At 41.4% G+C, this 15,722-nt stretch overlaps 1 protein-coding gene across 1 annotated transcript in view; it reads right to left on the bottom strand.

Annotated features, from left to right (window-relative positions):
• Window positions 1–11,716, bottom strand: part of EVI5L (ecotropic viral integration site 5 like) — a 41,548-nt gene extending 29,832 nt beyond the window's left edge. The window contains exons 1-8 of the mRNA XM_056863127.1: window positions 11,496–11,716; window positions 10,232–10,421; window positions 9,465–9,689; window positions 6,664–6,738; window positions 5,580–5,705; window positions 4,076–4,219; window positions 2,299–2,388; window positions 184–281 (exon numbers count right to left, since the gene is read on the bottom strand). Of these exons, the coding sequence (XP_056719105.1) occupies window positions 184–281; window positions 2,299–2,388; window positions 4,076–4,219; window positions 5,580–5,705; window positions 6,664–6,738; window positions 9,465–9,689; window positions 10,232–10,421; window positions 11,496–11,677 (1,130 nt within the window). The 5' untranslated portion in view covers window positions 11,678–11,716. The remainder of the gene's footprint in view (window positions 1–183; window positions 282–2,298; window positions 2,389–4,075; window positions 4,220–5,579; window positions 5,706–6,663; window positions 6,739–9,464; window positions 9,690–10,231; window positions 10,422–11,495) is intronic.
• Between the last annotated feature and the right edge of the window lie 4,006 nt (window positions 11,717–15,722).

Below are 15,722 nucleotides of genomic sequence, written 5' to 3'. Positions count from 1 at the left end.
ACAATAAACCTACCATTAAAATTATGGACTGGTCATTTCTTCGTCAGAGGGCAAACGGGCATATTCAGCAAGGGATCAAATACTTTCCCCCCCTCACTGTAGCTGATCCATCCCACCCGTTTTGCCTAGCTCAGGAGTCTGCAACATTATCCCGTGAAAGAGGAAAGCTTAAAAAAAACCCACCTTTTCATTTTTTTAGGATTGTACTTGACCTGGTAGGCCTTAAAGATCAGCTTATCAGGACAGCTGTCAAACTGATGAGGAATCACTTTCTGGAAATACTGTGGGGGGGAAAAAGGCAATACTTAATTCAGGATGAATCTAGGACACACTCCCCTACCTGCAGAACCCTTTTCTGATGTCCTGCTCTATTGCCCTACACTTCCCCTCAATCACTCTCACTCTAAGGCAACTAATTAAAAAAAAAAAAAAGGAAAGCACAGGAGCAACCAGCTTTTCTTCAGACATGCTCCTTCCGATGACCAATATCTGGGTCCAGCTCCTAGCTAGTTACACGGTCTACACCAGGGGTATCGAAGCCAATTGTTACAAGGGCCGGATATGACATAAATGTCACTTGGTCGGGTCGGGCCATGCCTCCCCACCCCAGATTGAGGGGGGGGGGTGGCTGCCTCGGCTGGCTTGTGGGCCAGATAAGAGTTCTCAAGGGGCCGGATCCAGTCCCCGGGCCTTATGTTTGACACCCCCAGTCTACACCATTAAGATCGAGCCTCCTCTGCAAGAAAGGGGGGGGGAAGCACCACATTCATTATTGCTGGTTAAAAGCATTTTTCAGCATTAACCCTTCCCCATCTAGAGGACTGTGCACATACAAAAAGCAAGGCAACAGAATGTCAGAACAGGCTCCTCCTCCTTCTAGCGACCATCTTTCTCAAGTCATTGCTACTATATACCTCTTATCTCCCTCTTCAATCTACACACAGCCACACACTCTGAGCAATGGTACCTCATCTCAGAATGGCAAAAGTATTAGGTCTATACACCACAGCATCGGTCTTAACAGGCTCAGATGGAAAAGCTTGTTGTGATGAAATTTCACTAAAGTAGTTGGAAAATACCAATGTCTCACAGACTACTTCTTTGTGGTCTCACAAAATCCTTCTTTGTGAACTCAACTAATTCATTCCCACCCAACTGTAGGATACGTGACTACATTATATTCTCCTATCACCCATGGGGGAAAAAACTGGGACCAGTTAAGAAGAATTTTAAGACATACTAAGATAATGCAGTAAAAATATTTTTTGCTGGCTTTTTAATCCTTCAGTATTTCTGCATATACAGGTTGAGTATTCCTTATCCAGACTGCTTGGGACCAGAAGTGGTCTGTATTTCAGATCTTTCCATAATTTGCATATACATAAAGAGATATCTTGGGGATGGGACCCAAGTCTAAGCATTGTAACCAGTTTTACTTGCATTCATAACTCAACTAGTGATTTCTACTAAATACCTTTTCAAACTCAGTAGCTGGGGGTGTCAGTGATATTCAGTCTGATCATAGGCATATTTACTTATAAGTCCATCAGTTTAATAGGGCTTATTCCAAGTAAATATGTCAGCACTGAAGGTAAAAATCTTAATTGTTTAAAGTTTAAATAATTGTTTTCCTTCTTATAAACACAGTTGGCATAAGGTCTGATTAGTCTAGGAATCTTCTTGTTTTTATAGGTAATATTGTGAGAGGACTGGATTTGCAACTGGCTAGTAGAAAATACTAGCTAGCTATCAAGTACAACCACAATTTGTGGATGCCTGGTGGGCCTGGTAGCCAGACTGCACCATTAGCAAGTATAATATTTACATTCAGCCACATAATGATGGAGACACATCCAACTACCTTTCTCAAACAAAAATCCAATAGGCAATGACTGAGAGGGCGTCTTCGTATCTCTAATACTTGGGGTTGGGTGGAAAAGGTTCTTCCCAAACCCTGGTGGTAAAATGAAGGCTGAAAGAACCTCAAGACAAACTGAGCTAAAAAGCAGAGTCGACCAAACAAAATGAGAGCCAGACTTTAAAAAAAACACAACACAACATCATCATTTGGGAAATGAGCCTTTGCCTTCAGAGACCAACTTGGCCTAAATTAATTATGGACTGATCTTCGAAAAATGTACTATATTCCAAGACCAGATCTCAACCAGCTGGGATTTCCATTTTCCCTCCCACTCACCTCCACTTCAGCGCAGAAGTCTGAAGCAGAGACTGAAACATTTGTATCTAGTAACATCTAACAAGTCTACCTCCAGTCCCACAGTGCACTGTAGAGCTGACCTGTGACATCCCCTCCATGTCCAGCTGCACAAGTTCAGCCTGATTGAACTGCAGAAGAGCCATCCCGACACGGAAGATTATCTCCAATCCCTGCAAGAAGTCAGAGTTTAAGCCGGACTCCGTCCCAAAGGGTATTTGATAGATTTTGAGCAGATGTCAAATCAGCCATTTCCTACGCTAAAAGAGAAAGCAAATGAGGCTGGAGACTCCCCCTTATAAAGAGGGAAGGATAATTGGCTTTTCCCACGAAGTCACTTATCTAACTGTGCACATAATCCAGGGAGTGTCTGGTTCACCAGACAGCTCATCTGACAGGCAGCTCTGGGAATCCACTTGGCCAGCCAGCGTATCTGCAGAAGCACCACTGACTGCTGTCAGAGCAATTTATAGTGCCAGGGTGATCTGCCCTGGAATTTGCCCTACTCATCCAACTTTTAATAGTTATTTCTGCTGACTTCCTGCTCACAGTTCAGGTTATTTAATAGCAGACTGGAACTGAGAGGAAATCAGTTTGTTTTCAGTAAGATTTAAAATATTTTTTGCCATTCCCTATAGATACATATACCACTTTATACTACAAAATGTTACGAGATAGATTTTAAGTAAGTAAAAAGGTCCCTTCTGCAAACACCGGGTCATTCCTGACCCATGGGATGACGTCACATCCCGACGTTTACTAGGCAGACTTTGTTTTTTTATGGGCTGGTTTGCCAGTGCCTTCCCCAGTCATCTTCCGTTTACCCCCAGTAAGCTGGGTACTCATTTTACCGACCTCTGAAGGGCGGAAGGCTGAGTCAACCTTGAGCCGGCTACCTGAGGTACAGATTCATGGAGGTATATCAAGGGCCATGGTGACTGAAGGGAGCCTTCATCTACAGAGGCAGTAAGCCTCTGAATACCAGTGCTGGGAGGCAGCAGGAGGGGAAGGCATATTCATGGAGGAGGGGGGTATTAATATATACTAGTTAAAATGGATACTAGTCATGATGCATACCTATTCTCTCCAGGATCAGAGGAGCATGCCTATTATATTTGGTGCTGTGGAACAAAGGCAGGATAGTGCTGCTGCAGTTGTCTTGTTTGTGGCTTCCTAGAGGCACCTGGTTGGCCACTGTGTGAACAGACTGCTGGACTCGATGGGCCTTGGTCTGATCCAGCATGGCTTTTCTTATGTCTTATGTTCTAGGGCCTCGGCCTCTATCCTATATTTTGTTTGGGCCGTTCAGGGCAACTAGAGTGTCACTGTGTGAAATCATATGCTGGACTACATGGACCACTCTTCTGATGCTGTTATGTGTTTGCCTGAATTGGACTTTCTTGTCCACAATTAATATTTGTATAATATGTACGGTATTCAGCTGAATAGACTAACGTTTTTAGTATTCTGTGTATACAAGTATGATGTTACTATTGAGGGTAACTGTTCAAACTACCACGTTTGTTTTCTGTTAACTTTTTTCCTTCCTCTCAGATATCAAAAATGTGTGCTAAGACAGCACAAGGTCTAGCACTTTGCGGCTCTCTTATGTATCCTTACATAGTTTTATTTTCATAAATAAAAATACTTAGCATACATTAGGAATTTATGTTAATTCAGAAGAATAGGCTTGGTAAGAACGTATTTCTCTCTAAATCCCCCCCCCCAGAAATAACAGCTTTTTCCCCATGGCTTCAAACCTTCCTGAAAATTTAATTTCTAATATTGAGTCAACAAAAAAGGTCCTGCTCCTTTCTTCCACTCTGTGCCCCACTCCCAGGTTTAGATCAAATACTTTACCTCATACATGAAGATATCAAACACTCGAGTGGCCACAGGTAGTGGAAATGTGGTGAGGAAGAGTGTGAGAAACCAAGACGAAGCATACATAGATGTTAAGAAGCTCTGGGAACGGAAGTGGATGTTCAGTTCAGGCAGCTGCTCCTGAAAAGGCACAGGACACAGTCCTTACAATCGCAGGAGATTCCAGCCTCCCTCCAACATACTGAGAATCCAGAGCTTTGTCCAAGGAGACTTCTAAAGGTAAGACATAAAAACTGACATCCCTAACTGTTGTGGTATCCTGGCAGCCGTAGGCTACCCTGGTTCACCAGGCAAGGTGTTCAGGACGGGAGCAAGTGTGCAGGGCGGGAGCACTGCTGTACAGCCAGAGACAAAAAGGGGTCTCCTGGAATCCATCTTGTGTGCCAAGCTACAGAAGCTGACTAGACAAGTTCAGGCTTGTTTACCAAGCCTTGGGAGAACATCTGGCATAACTTGGAAAACAAAAGAACAATAGGCAGACTCCTTCAGGATTTATTTAGCTCTCTCCTGCAGCAGATAAGGCACACCTTGCTAAATCTCATCAGAAACAGAACTCCATTCAGAGCCTCAGGATGGACACAAATAAACTCACCAAGTCTCAAGCCAAGCCTTCTGACTCACACTGGAAGATAGTTTCCCAGACTTCGCCATCATCTCAAACTTGATAGTCAATGCTATGGGGTACTTAGCCCAAGAGTACCTTGGAACTGTTTCTGATCTACCTCATCTCCTGTTCTTTTCTCCTTCCTACTCCTAATCTCGTCAAGAGCAATCAAACCTTTTATCCGCTGGCAATTTCAGGCTATTACGAGGCATTGCCTAGTGTAGTGAAACCATACCTCCAACTTCTCTTTTGGATATAAATATCACCCAGTTTGATACAGCAAATTGCTTGCGTTTTCCCTGGATCCAAAACGTAAACCACTGTACTTGCGTGTGGAGTTTTCTTTTCCTTGTGAGTAGTGCTGGTCAATACTCGTCTCCACCCAGCTGCCTCTATCTGGACTTTGCTCCCCAGAACGGTAAATATACTTTCCCCTGGGAACTTCTAATCCTTGTGTCCACCCCCTCATACCTTTGCTTTCTTAGTTCTGTGTGCATATCGGAATTTGTGTGTTTTATGTTAATGTGCAAACGATTTTGATTATTCTTTAATAAAACTCTTAAAAGTTTATAAAAAGCTTCGATACTGGAACCTTTTCCACTGGTGCGCTCATCCCCACAAAATTTGGTTCAAAGATCCCCGCGCCAACCTCTTGCAAAGCTCTACAAGTCTCAAGCTAATTTCCCCCAATAAAAGGAGACCCCTCTATTTGGCGTAAACTAACTTCTCCCCAAAGCAACATGCTCTTGTACTTTAGCCTTCAGCATTTGTAAGAGGCAAGGGAAATTATGCACAAAGTAAATATCTAATATAAGCAATTAATCACATCTTGAAACCCAAGACCTGTGAATTGCTTCCAGACCTGTACTCATTTACCTGAAGCATGTACTCAAACTGGTAGATGCAGAGTCCCAGCTCGGCCATGGTGGGTTTGAACAGCTCTCGTAACCTGTATTCCTGCATCAGCCGTACAAACACACAGAAAGCCTCTTCCTCCGGCATCTAGAGTCAGATAAGATAGTTGCGTCAGCTTCTCCAAAGCCCACTGAGGGATGAAAGCAAAATTCTTCTGTATCAAGAAACAATATCTGAAGATGCTTTACAATAAGATCCAGCTATGAATTCTACATTGATAGAGACTGTAACAGTCATCACGTGACAGGAGTGTGCAAAAAAGTATCTTAACTATTTAAAATGCTACTGTTACAAGCTACATACACAGTGCAAACGAACTTCAATTAGCTTGATATAAGAAACATTTTTTACTTGTCATGGCAAGGTAATTTTATTGTTACATAAACTAGTGTTAGTTTCTTTGCAGTAGCATAACCATAATTAATTTTCCACACAATGTTTCTCTCATGTCAATTATCCATTTTATATTGGCATGTACACAATGTCATAGTTCAGTTTAAAGTAACCAACTTATCTTGAAATTACACTCTCATTACCAAATTCTATAAATATGTTTATACAAAATATGAATATAAAACAGTGATTAATGGATTTTGAACAGACCCTCCAAAAGGCCTATCTGATATTTCCTTTCTAGTTCAAGGAAATAAAGTTAAATTGTACATTTAATGCTCTTACAAACTATACTCTTGGGCAAGAAAAAAATCAAGTCCGTAGAATTCAGTGCTACAATGGGATGAATATTCAGATTCATAAACACCAGCAACATATATCTAGGCGTTGGGGATTTTTTGAGTACTATCTTCTGTTAAAAAGATCTGAATATAGGAAAAGCTTTAGTGCATCAGAAGCATACTACCACAGCAGTTATTTTACCAAAACAATATGTAAAATCTGCTGCCATTCAACAAAACACTAATAGCAACACTCAAGTAACCAACAGATTTATGGTCAGTATCTTACAAAGAATAGAACTAGTTTACAATTTTGGAGGGGGGAATTAGCACTTTGGTAGCATAGACATTTGACTTCACGTTACACAAACCTGCATCAAAAGCAGTCCAACGATAAACGCACTGCCCTGGCAGTATCCAACCTCACGGTCCACTAGAGAGTAAGCCTGAAAGAGACAGAACCTTAAGCAAAGGAACATCTAGATCAGCATTATATAGAGCTCACACCTAGCCATGAAGAGAGCAGCATGAGGCACCATCATAAAACTCAAGAGATTTGTTCAACCAGCCAGCAGCCAACTCATTACTACAGAAGTATCAAATAAGAAAGGGGTAAATCTAGAAAATGTAAAAATTATAAATCATGATAAGCATTTGGTGTAGTACTATGAGGGAAAGATGGGCAGGAGTATACAGCCCAGATGGACTTAAGCCCTGTTTACACTAATGGGAGGAAAGCATTTCAGGGAAAATTCAGTGGATATCGATGGAAGCACGCCAAAAGGGAAAGCACAGTAGTTCCTACTTGCCCTAGGGCAGGCATATTTGGGGAAAGTTATGACATTCAGGAATTAGCTGGCATGTGGCAGATAATTAAACTGGGACATGAGAGCTTTTCAAGGCTGAGAACAGACATGCAGTTTATGATGTTATCTCTACTGCCTACAAGAAATCAAGTTATGTGCTCCTGGCTTGGGAAGTAAGGAATAAGGAGGAGGAACTGAGCAACGGAATGCAGCTTCTAAGCACCAAAGAACTGAGAAATTTATGAAAAGTCACCACCCTCACACTGTCTTGCTGTACCTGAAGGCTATGACAACTGAAACATAACTCTATAGTCTATTTTTGTAGAACTGAGAACTTTATGTCCCATGTATACAACACTTAAGAGGATGAAGGTATGCATACCCTGAACCACTACACCTCCGCAATATCTCAGCTGCAGCAAGTTCTTTCCATGCTAATACATAACATTTCCATTCAGTTGTAACTGAGACCCTCAGTGGAGGGTGTTGCATTAACAGTACACCTTAATATCATTAAAAATCACCAAGTTACAGTGCGATGTTATGAACAGTTACTCCAGTCAAAGACTACTGAATTTAACCACCTTAGACTGGAGTAACTATGTACACACACACACTATTAGAAGAGGGAACAGCATGGCCACTAAGGAAAAAAAACTTACTTCTTTGAAGAAATCAGTCAAGTCTTCATGAATTTAGGGGGGGGGGGGAACAGAACGCCAATGCACCAAACACAGTTTAGGAGTTTTTTTCCACATATTTCAGTGTGTTCATTTCATTTTTATCCTGTCCTTTCAAATAATTCAGTGTGATCCCTACATTTTATTTGAACACTGGGAAGTACCGTAGGTTTCCTATGTGTAAGACAACACTAGCTGGGCACACTCAGTGGCAAACTGAAGTCTGTATCTGTGTAGTACACGGTGAACTTAGTACTGCTCCGCAGTCAGTTGTTATTAGCTCTGCAGCTTTCAGTTGTACAAACCACAGAATTTCTTCAAAAAGAGAACCCTGAACTCATTTTTCAAGACCTCAGACTACAGAGAATAACCCCCCTTTCCTTTAGAGGATATCCCACCATCCAGACCCCATTCAATAATATTAAGTTTCTCACAATCATAAGGCTCCTTCTACAGCTAAAGACTTGGCTTGATCGGCAAAGGAGTAAACATCCTCCCATCCCTGATTATAAAAGGCAAGGAGCTAAACAGAACCACCTCTCTCCAGGCAGCCTTATGATTGAGTATCTAAATTAAAAAGTGATGCAAACCATGCATCCAATGCTGTCCCCCAGGATTTATTACCTCAGCCAGGACAAGACCCTTCAGCACAGAATAAAGATTCTAAAGAGCCAACAAGAGAAGGACCCAGATGTCAGCTTTTGTTGTTCAGGGATTCTAACAGTATTACTGACATAGAGGACACAGCAAAATTCAGCACACCCTCATCACTAGAACGCTCCCATCCAGGAATAAGCTGCATGTCCACCAAGTTTTCAATAGAGAGCAAACCGCTATTTTCTTTAACGGCACTGTGCTTTTGCAATCTCCATGTTGTGTGAAGATAGCCTAGGTGGGCCAACACACAGTGAAATCCCACTGCCACCAGCCTTTCAGCAATTGATGGGGGGAAGCAAGGAAGAGATGTGTTATAGTGTGGCAGCTGTGGACACCACTGCATGTTGGACACCTTCAGACTACCCAGTTTAATGTGGATCCCATCAAAGTGACAGAATTCAAAAAGCATCATGCAATGGAAGAGGTCATCTACAGGACTTCTGGAACTCATGCAAGAATTCTGAATATTGAAAGAGCCAAGTGCAGTGTGCAAAGAACACTGAGACATCATCAGTGACCACTCACTGCTTATGAAAGTGAGCAGCTCTCTATGCAGTTCTACATAGTCCATTAATGGGGCTGGCAGAAAGAACAACCAATTACATTGAACGGCTCAGATTGAAATTATAAGCATTTGAAGTGGCAAATCAGCCCTGTTTCTGCAACTCCCTCTGTTTTTTTCCTGTAATTTCCTTTATTTGATCATCTCCCTATGACAGCTTTAAAAGGATAAAGGTATTTATTCAAATAAGCTACCTTCTACTCCCACACTCACCACTCAAAGCTGACAAGCTATGCGGTTTTAATTACAATCTCCAAGGCCATTTCCCAATACATTACCATTCTAGTCCACTTTATACACCAAGGAGCTAAGAACAGCCATAGCAAGATCAGAGTTCGGAAGAACCATATCAACTAGAAAGTTGACCAGAAACTGAGCCAAAAATTCATGAAAAGCCCTCTAATTTTAAAAATTTGTTCGGATAAATAGTAACTGCCAATGCAAGTTTACCAGGTATGCCTACTTGCCTTCATGACATTGAAGAGAACTTCTTGGCCTAGGCTGTCCTGCCCCTTGAAGAATTCATGCTCGGGGTACGTCCTGGCAATGTCCCTCCTGATCAGCTTTTCACAAGGAGAGGACATTTTCAGCAGTTCTGAATACTGATTCTTTACAGGCATGTCCGTGGCACTGCACAGAAGTTGCCAAACAATGGCTCGGAAGTGGTGGGGGATTCCTTTTCTTATCAGCTCCTGAGGAAAGTCAAAACATTAAAGAAAATGGCATTATGGGACAGTTCCATAGCCTGTCCTTTTCACACTTCCTACCACCAAGAAAAATGCTGGCGCATAGGCTAGATATGATGCAATCGGTTCTAAATAAAGTTCTCACAATCACAGCATACTGATGCCAAAGAGCCTCTAAATCTGGACTTTCTTGAATATGTTTCGGAAGTTCTTCTGGAAGCCCAAATAACAGCTGCTTTAAGTGTTGGAGCTTTTGGTACTTTAACCAGCCAGCAGTTGTGACTGAACTTCTGTTTTCCACCAAGTTCCTTGCCTCTACACAATTACTGCACCACACCTTTCTGCGTACTTCTTTCTTTCCTTCTATTTCTTTCCCCTGACAAAGGCACATGTTCTAATACTGCCTGTTTTTAAATTCCCCATATTGTCAAAAACTCTAGCTATTATTGCAATGTAGGGATACAGAGCTGGAAATAAAGATTATAGGAAGTTTGTTCAAGCATGGGACAGGGAATACACCAGTCTCCAAAGGCACCCATGTCCCTCACCCTCAGCAGCTTTTCCTTCTTTTTCCGCCATTCTTCCCATTCATTGACAATCCGTCCCCACAAGATCCAAGTATCCTCCTCAAGATGGCTCAAATTGGAAGAGGCAGAAGAACTGGAGACTAAAGAGGACCCACTGTTCCTTCGAGAACCATTCATGGAACGCATCGATTTGGAATCTGCCTCAAGAAGCCTAGAAGATGACAACCACAGTTAATAGTATTCTTATCACTATAAATCGATTATACTTCAAACCCAAACCAGTGCTTTCCTAGTTTAATTTATGGTTTCAAGAACTATCACCAAAACGGGCCTCTCCAAGAACGTATAACAGTCCTTAGTTAGGCGTGGCAAAGATCTTCCAACATTCTTGCAAACTGCTTGGATTCTCCACTTCTAATTTAAACCCTTGCTTTAGAAGAGAGCATTTACATTCAGCTACTAGATGAGAAAATTGAAGCAAATTGGATTCTGTTGCTTTTACAAGGTATTTTAGTGTAATTCCCCAGCCAAATTATTCTGTATAGAGCTTAAGTCATGTTATGTATATAAAAAACAAGGAAACCTGTTCACTAAATACAGCATAGTAGAATTCTTCAGCTAAGGAGTCCTGATTACATATGGACAAAACTATTGCTAACTTTTCACCTATTTCTCACTTTGCTGCTTACAGCTCAAGCAGCTAAGATAAAATGGACAGGTAAATAAAACTTGGTTGAGGGCCAGAAAAATGCTATCATATATCAAAGGTATTATTAATGCCCCCAAATTCCACAGTACGTCTATATATTCTTGGCTGCCTTAGAGTAGACCTTCCTCAGCTCCCATCCCCAAATATTTTTCTTATACATGAGATATGCTGATAGTATCTTAATCATATTTTTGATACGGAATCAAATTTAATGTTGCAACCATAGGTCATAACATAACAAACATCAAATATAAAATCTTGATCATATGGACTCACAGGATGAAGCCTTTTGGAAAGTCTACCGGGAACTCAGTTTCTACCCCACTGTATCAATCAGCCCATAAAGCCAGTTCACCTTCTGGGCATGACTATAGTTACCAGTGCCAATGTATTATTAAAAGAGGCTCCCTACAATATAAAATATTGTCAGAATCTGGATTAGGTATGCCATTCTTTTCAGTTATACTGTGCTGGGCATAGCATATGGCAATATTATATCCAACTTGGTCAACATAGAACACGTATTACCTGTTGGCCTGTAACAAAGCAGTACTGGAAATTCAGACCAGCCCTCACCTGTTTTGTTCTTCCAGCTTTGCCAGTAGCTCCAGCTCATCTGGGCTCAGGTTCTCAGAATCTGACGTGGGGGAGCACGCAGGCATTGAGTTAACAGAAGAGAGTGCATCATGGGAGGAAGAGTCTGGGCTGACAGCTGGACTTGCCATCTCAGACAGTCTGAGAGTAGTGGGGGTGTTCATTCAAAGTCCTCAAAATGGGTTTTCAGGAAGGTCAAAGTATCACCTAAAAAGAGGCAACACGGTTTTCAAAATAGTCCCTATTTCTTTTCTGCACTGCAGTCATTGACTCACTTCCTTGATGGGTCAGAGAGACTCATCTAGGCCAGTGTTGTTTTAACAGCCAGCCAGATGTCTCAGAAATAGGGCAAGACAATATTATTCAAAAGGTAAGAAACTGATTGATCTCCTTCCATGGAACTCTCCCAACAATCCTTTCAGGTAGAAGAGTTAAGGGAAATATGAACCTGGGCTTCACCACATTCCAGCCCAGTATTTTAGCCACTGAGCCTCATAAGCAGGCAAGATAAAATAAAGATCCCATAAATTTCTGCTTTTGCAACATAATCCCATCAAGTGCCACACATTCAGCCCCAGCACAAATGGAATACTCAAGTCTACCTCAAGTTCTCTTCCCCAAAATCATATCCACATAATTCCTTTAGGCTTATGTTTTTGGTCTAAGTTGAGGAGAGCTCTTCCTCTACCTCAGCTGGGAAACTAATGCCTGGCATGCCCCATTCTCTCACAGGGGCTGTTAAGAACAAAAGAGACACTAGCACTGCATCAGCTCCCCTATACAGTATATCTACAGAATTCAGAAGCCCCTCCAATCACCTCTGATTTCTGTCAAGATTTCTGAACAGATAAGAGTTGACCTGGCAAAGGAGAATCAAAGACAGGCAAGTGGCTGCGGTAAAACCTTTTCTGTGGAATTGTTCCAGGTATACTAGTTCTTAGCAACTACGCTTTAATCCACATATATGTATATATTTGTAAAGCCTATTTTACAAGCCTATTTAGGCTTGAATCCTAAGTCTTCTTTCAGCTTCCATCTCTTTTGGTCTGTTGTTGAGATGGTCCTCCACTGTGGATGATGTTCCTCTAGCATAGGAACACCATGGGATGACGTCACATCCCGACGTTTACTAGGCAGACTTTGTTTACAGGGTGGTTTGCCAGTGCCTTCCCCAGTCATCTTCCTTTTACCCCCAGCAAGCTGGGTACTCATTTGACCAACCTCGGAAGGATGGAAGGCTGAGTCAACCTTGAGCCGGCTACCGGAAACCGACTCCCATCGAGATCGAACTCAGGTCGTGAGCAGAGCTCGGACTGCAGTACTGCAGCTTAACACTCTGCGCCTTGGGGCTCCTCTAGCATAGGTACTCTTCAGCTAATCGAAAGACACTGGTCTTGTGTGAACAGCTGAAGGAACTTGCTCCACTGAGGAAGGCTGCCTTCACAATGGAAGAAGGTGCTGCATAGGCAGAAACAAGGCTTAGGATTCGAGCTTTAGAAATACTGAGATTTTCAGGAATTCAGAAATTAAATAGTTCTGTCTTCCAAGTAGGACTGAATATACAACACCACAGGCTTTCTAAAAAGGCGATAAAGCAAACATCCAAGTATTTTCTCCGCACAGATGAGAAATGCGGCACCAGGATGATCACAACTTTTTTTTTTTTGCTGTAATGTCACAGCAGATTTATGGAGACCCCTGGTGGGGTTTTCAAGGCAAGAGACATTCAGAGGTGGTTTGCCATTGCCTGCCTCTGCAATCCGATCCTGGTATTCCTTGGAGGTCTCCCTTCCGAATATTAACCAGGGCCAACCCTGCTTAGCTTCTGAGATCTGACGAGATTAGGCTAGCCTGGGGCTATCCAGGTCAGCACAGCTTTTACTAATTATTAATGCTTCCCGAATCTTGATTACTAATGGTGCTTGAATCTTATTCCCTGAGAAGAATGCAGCCCTATCCTCACACTCCACATAATGTGAAGTAACAAGTGGCTTTGAGGTTAAGTTGAGAAAGGCAAGCCCAGACATAGATACAATGTATTGTTAAATACCGAGGTGTGTCCGTAAATCTACTGGATCACCCATGCACAGGAAGAGGAAGTAGCATAACACTCTCCCAGTCAAGTATGGATTCCAACCAGCGCTCATTACTCTATTTATAAGTAGCACCTTTACTACTAGTTTATGTTTGTGTGTTCTTTCTATGTGTACACTGGTCTTTCATAAGTCCTGATCTCTGATATATGAATTTGTATTTTGTGGCCAGTTGAATACGACAGGTTACTAGATTTGAGCACAGGCTCAACTGCATCCTTAGCTCACAGATTTCACTGTGAGTTAACGATGCAGGACTTCGGTAAATCATCAAATGCAAAACAGGCATCTAGTAATATTTATTTACTTACTGTATTTCTATGCCACCTTCCCATGCTTCTCAAAGCAGTTTACAATAAAACAAGTACATATAAAACATTAGTTATATTATTGCTCAGCCTTTTGGCTAGGATTACGTGCTCTACATTACTTCTATCTCCCCTCCACCCCATTTCCAATATAAGTCCCAGTATTACTTGTCACAAAATACATATATCTGGGAAAGACAGGCTTGGTGCTTCTACATTTACTTGTCTTGTTAAGTACAGAGACAAGTAGAATTTTATCGAAGTTCTTTGACCAATCAGTAATCTTGAAACCTTAGCAACATCTGTGATTACAAGGGTCAATCACTGAACTATGGCAGATTATCACCAAAAACATAGGCAGGGAAGGGAGTAGAAGTGTTAAAAAGAAAGCAGTTTTCTGCAACCCAAAGAGCCTCCACAACGCTGCAGTATCAGCAAGAAAAGCCGCTTGTCTGGATACTCTCACAAGAGGTCAGTGGCACTTTATGAACAAGTAAACAGTATTATAGCCAAGAGGTCAGGTAGAAACAGACTGCCCTCGGAAGTGTTACCAAAAGGTACACTGAAGAATACTAGGAAGATCATAACAATGGACGGCTGAAAGTTTAAAAGCATACTACCTTCCATTCCATTGTACAGTATTTGCAAAATCTTAATTTCTAACAGAGGGCATAAGCTAACAAACAAGACATATAGTATGGGTTGAGTTCACTATGCTTCGCCAACCTGAGAAATAAATTCAGCTATACAGAGTATCAGAAGAGGTGTAATGAATTGCATTTCATAGCTCCAAGCACATACCTAGGTACTTAGAGGCCAATCCCAACCTTTTGTTAAGAGGACAGACTACCATTCAGGTAACAAATCTATAAGGGTAGACATGGCAATACACTGGAGCAAATTTAGGGACAAGAGGATTTTAACACTGAACGCATTTTAACTGAACATTTCAAAGATAGTCCAAAGATCATAATTCCTGGCTCTGCAAAAGATAGTAGTTGAATTGTTAACTAAAGTAGAAGCTCCAGGCAAGAACAAACTTTTAAAGAAGTAGCTGGACTTTTTCAAACCACGGCAGCATATAAATGCAACAGCTAGATTAACTTTGATTTGACCCTATCCCTCATATTGTGATCTTTCAGAGTGCTAACAAACAAACAACCTCAATATCAATAGTTCATAAATAATTAAGTGAAAGCCCTTACTGTGAAAAAAATCTTTAAAAGATTACACTGCCTTCTTTTAGTAGACTAAGTTGCTGTACAAAAGATCCCAGGGCTCAATTAAGTTGCCTTTTTCCAGAGATATAAATGTTTTCTTAAGGGATTTACTTATTCAACCCCCCCCTTCTGACATTCTTGAAAGAAAGAAAAAAACCTTAACACTATACTTTAAAAAAACTGATTTTTCCCCCCAGCTGTCATAGCCACGTAGAACGTCCATAACACCAAAAATACTCGAAGGCAATGTACTATGCTTCCCAGTGATACTAAGCCTCTTGACTGACTTGAGACACTATTTCAGCATTTTGGATTATTACAATGTTTCATCAGACCATCTGGCATAATACTTGGAGCATATCTACACTGTAATCTAAATGCTTACAGAGTTGGTCCATAAAATTTGCATCGTCTTCATGTCTACATCAAAAACCGTTGCTAATTTACTAATTATTGACACAGCAATAGGATATTTCAGCAAAAAAAAAACATTACTGAACATGGCGGAAAAGGGGCTGGGTAAGCAAGTCACCTTGCGTGCAAGGTTGAATGGGAGAAGGTTTTACCATAAATATTTGCTCTTTTATG

The sequence above is a fragment of the Euleptes europaea genome, chromosome 1, assembly GCF_029931775.1.
Source record: "Euleptes europaea isolate rEulEur1 chromosome 1, rEulEur1.hap1, whole genome shotgun sequence".
NCBI classification, from domain to species: Eukaryota; Metazoa; Chordata; class Lepidosauria; order Squamata; family Sphaerodactylidae; genus Euleptes; species Euleptes europaea.
This window is presented reverse-complemented; position numbering and strand designations above follow the sequence as displayed.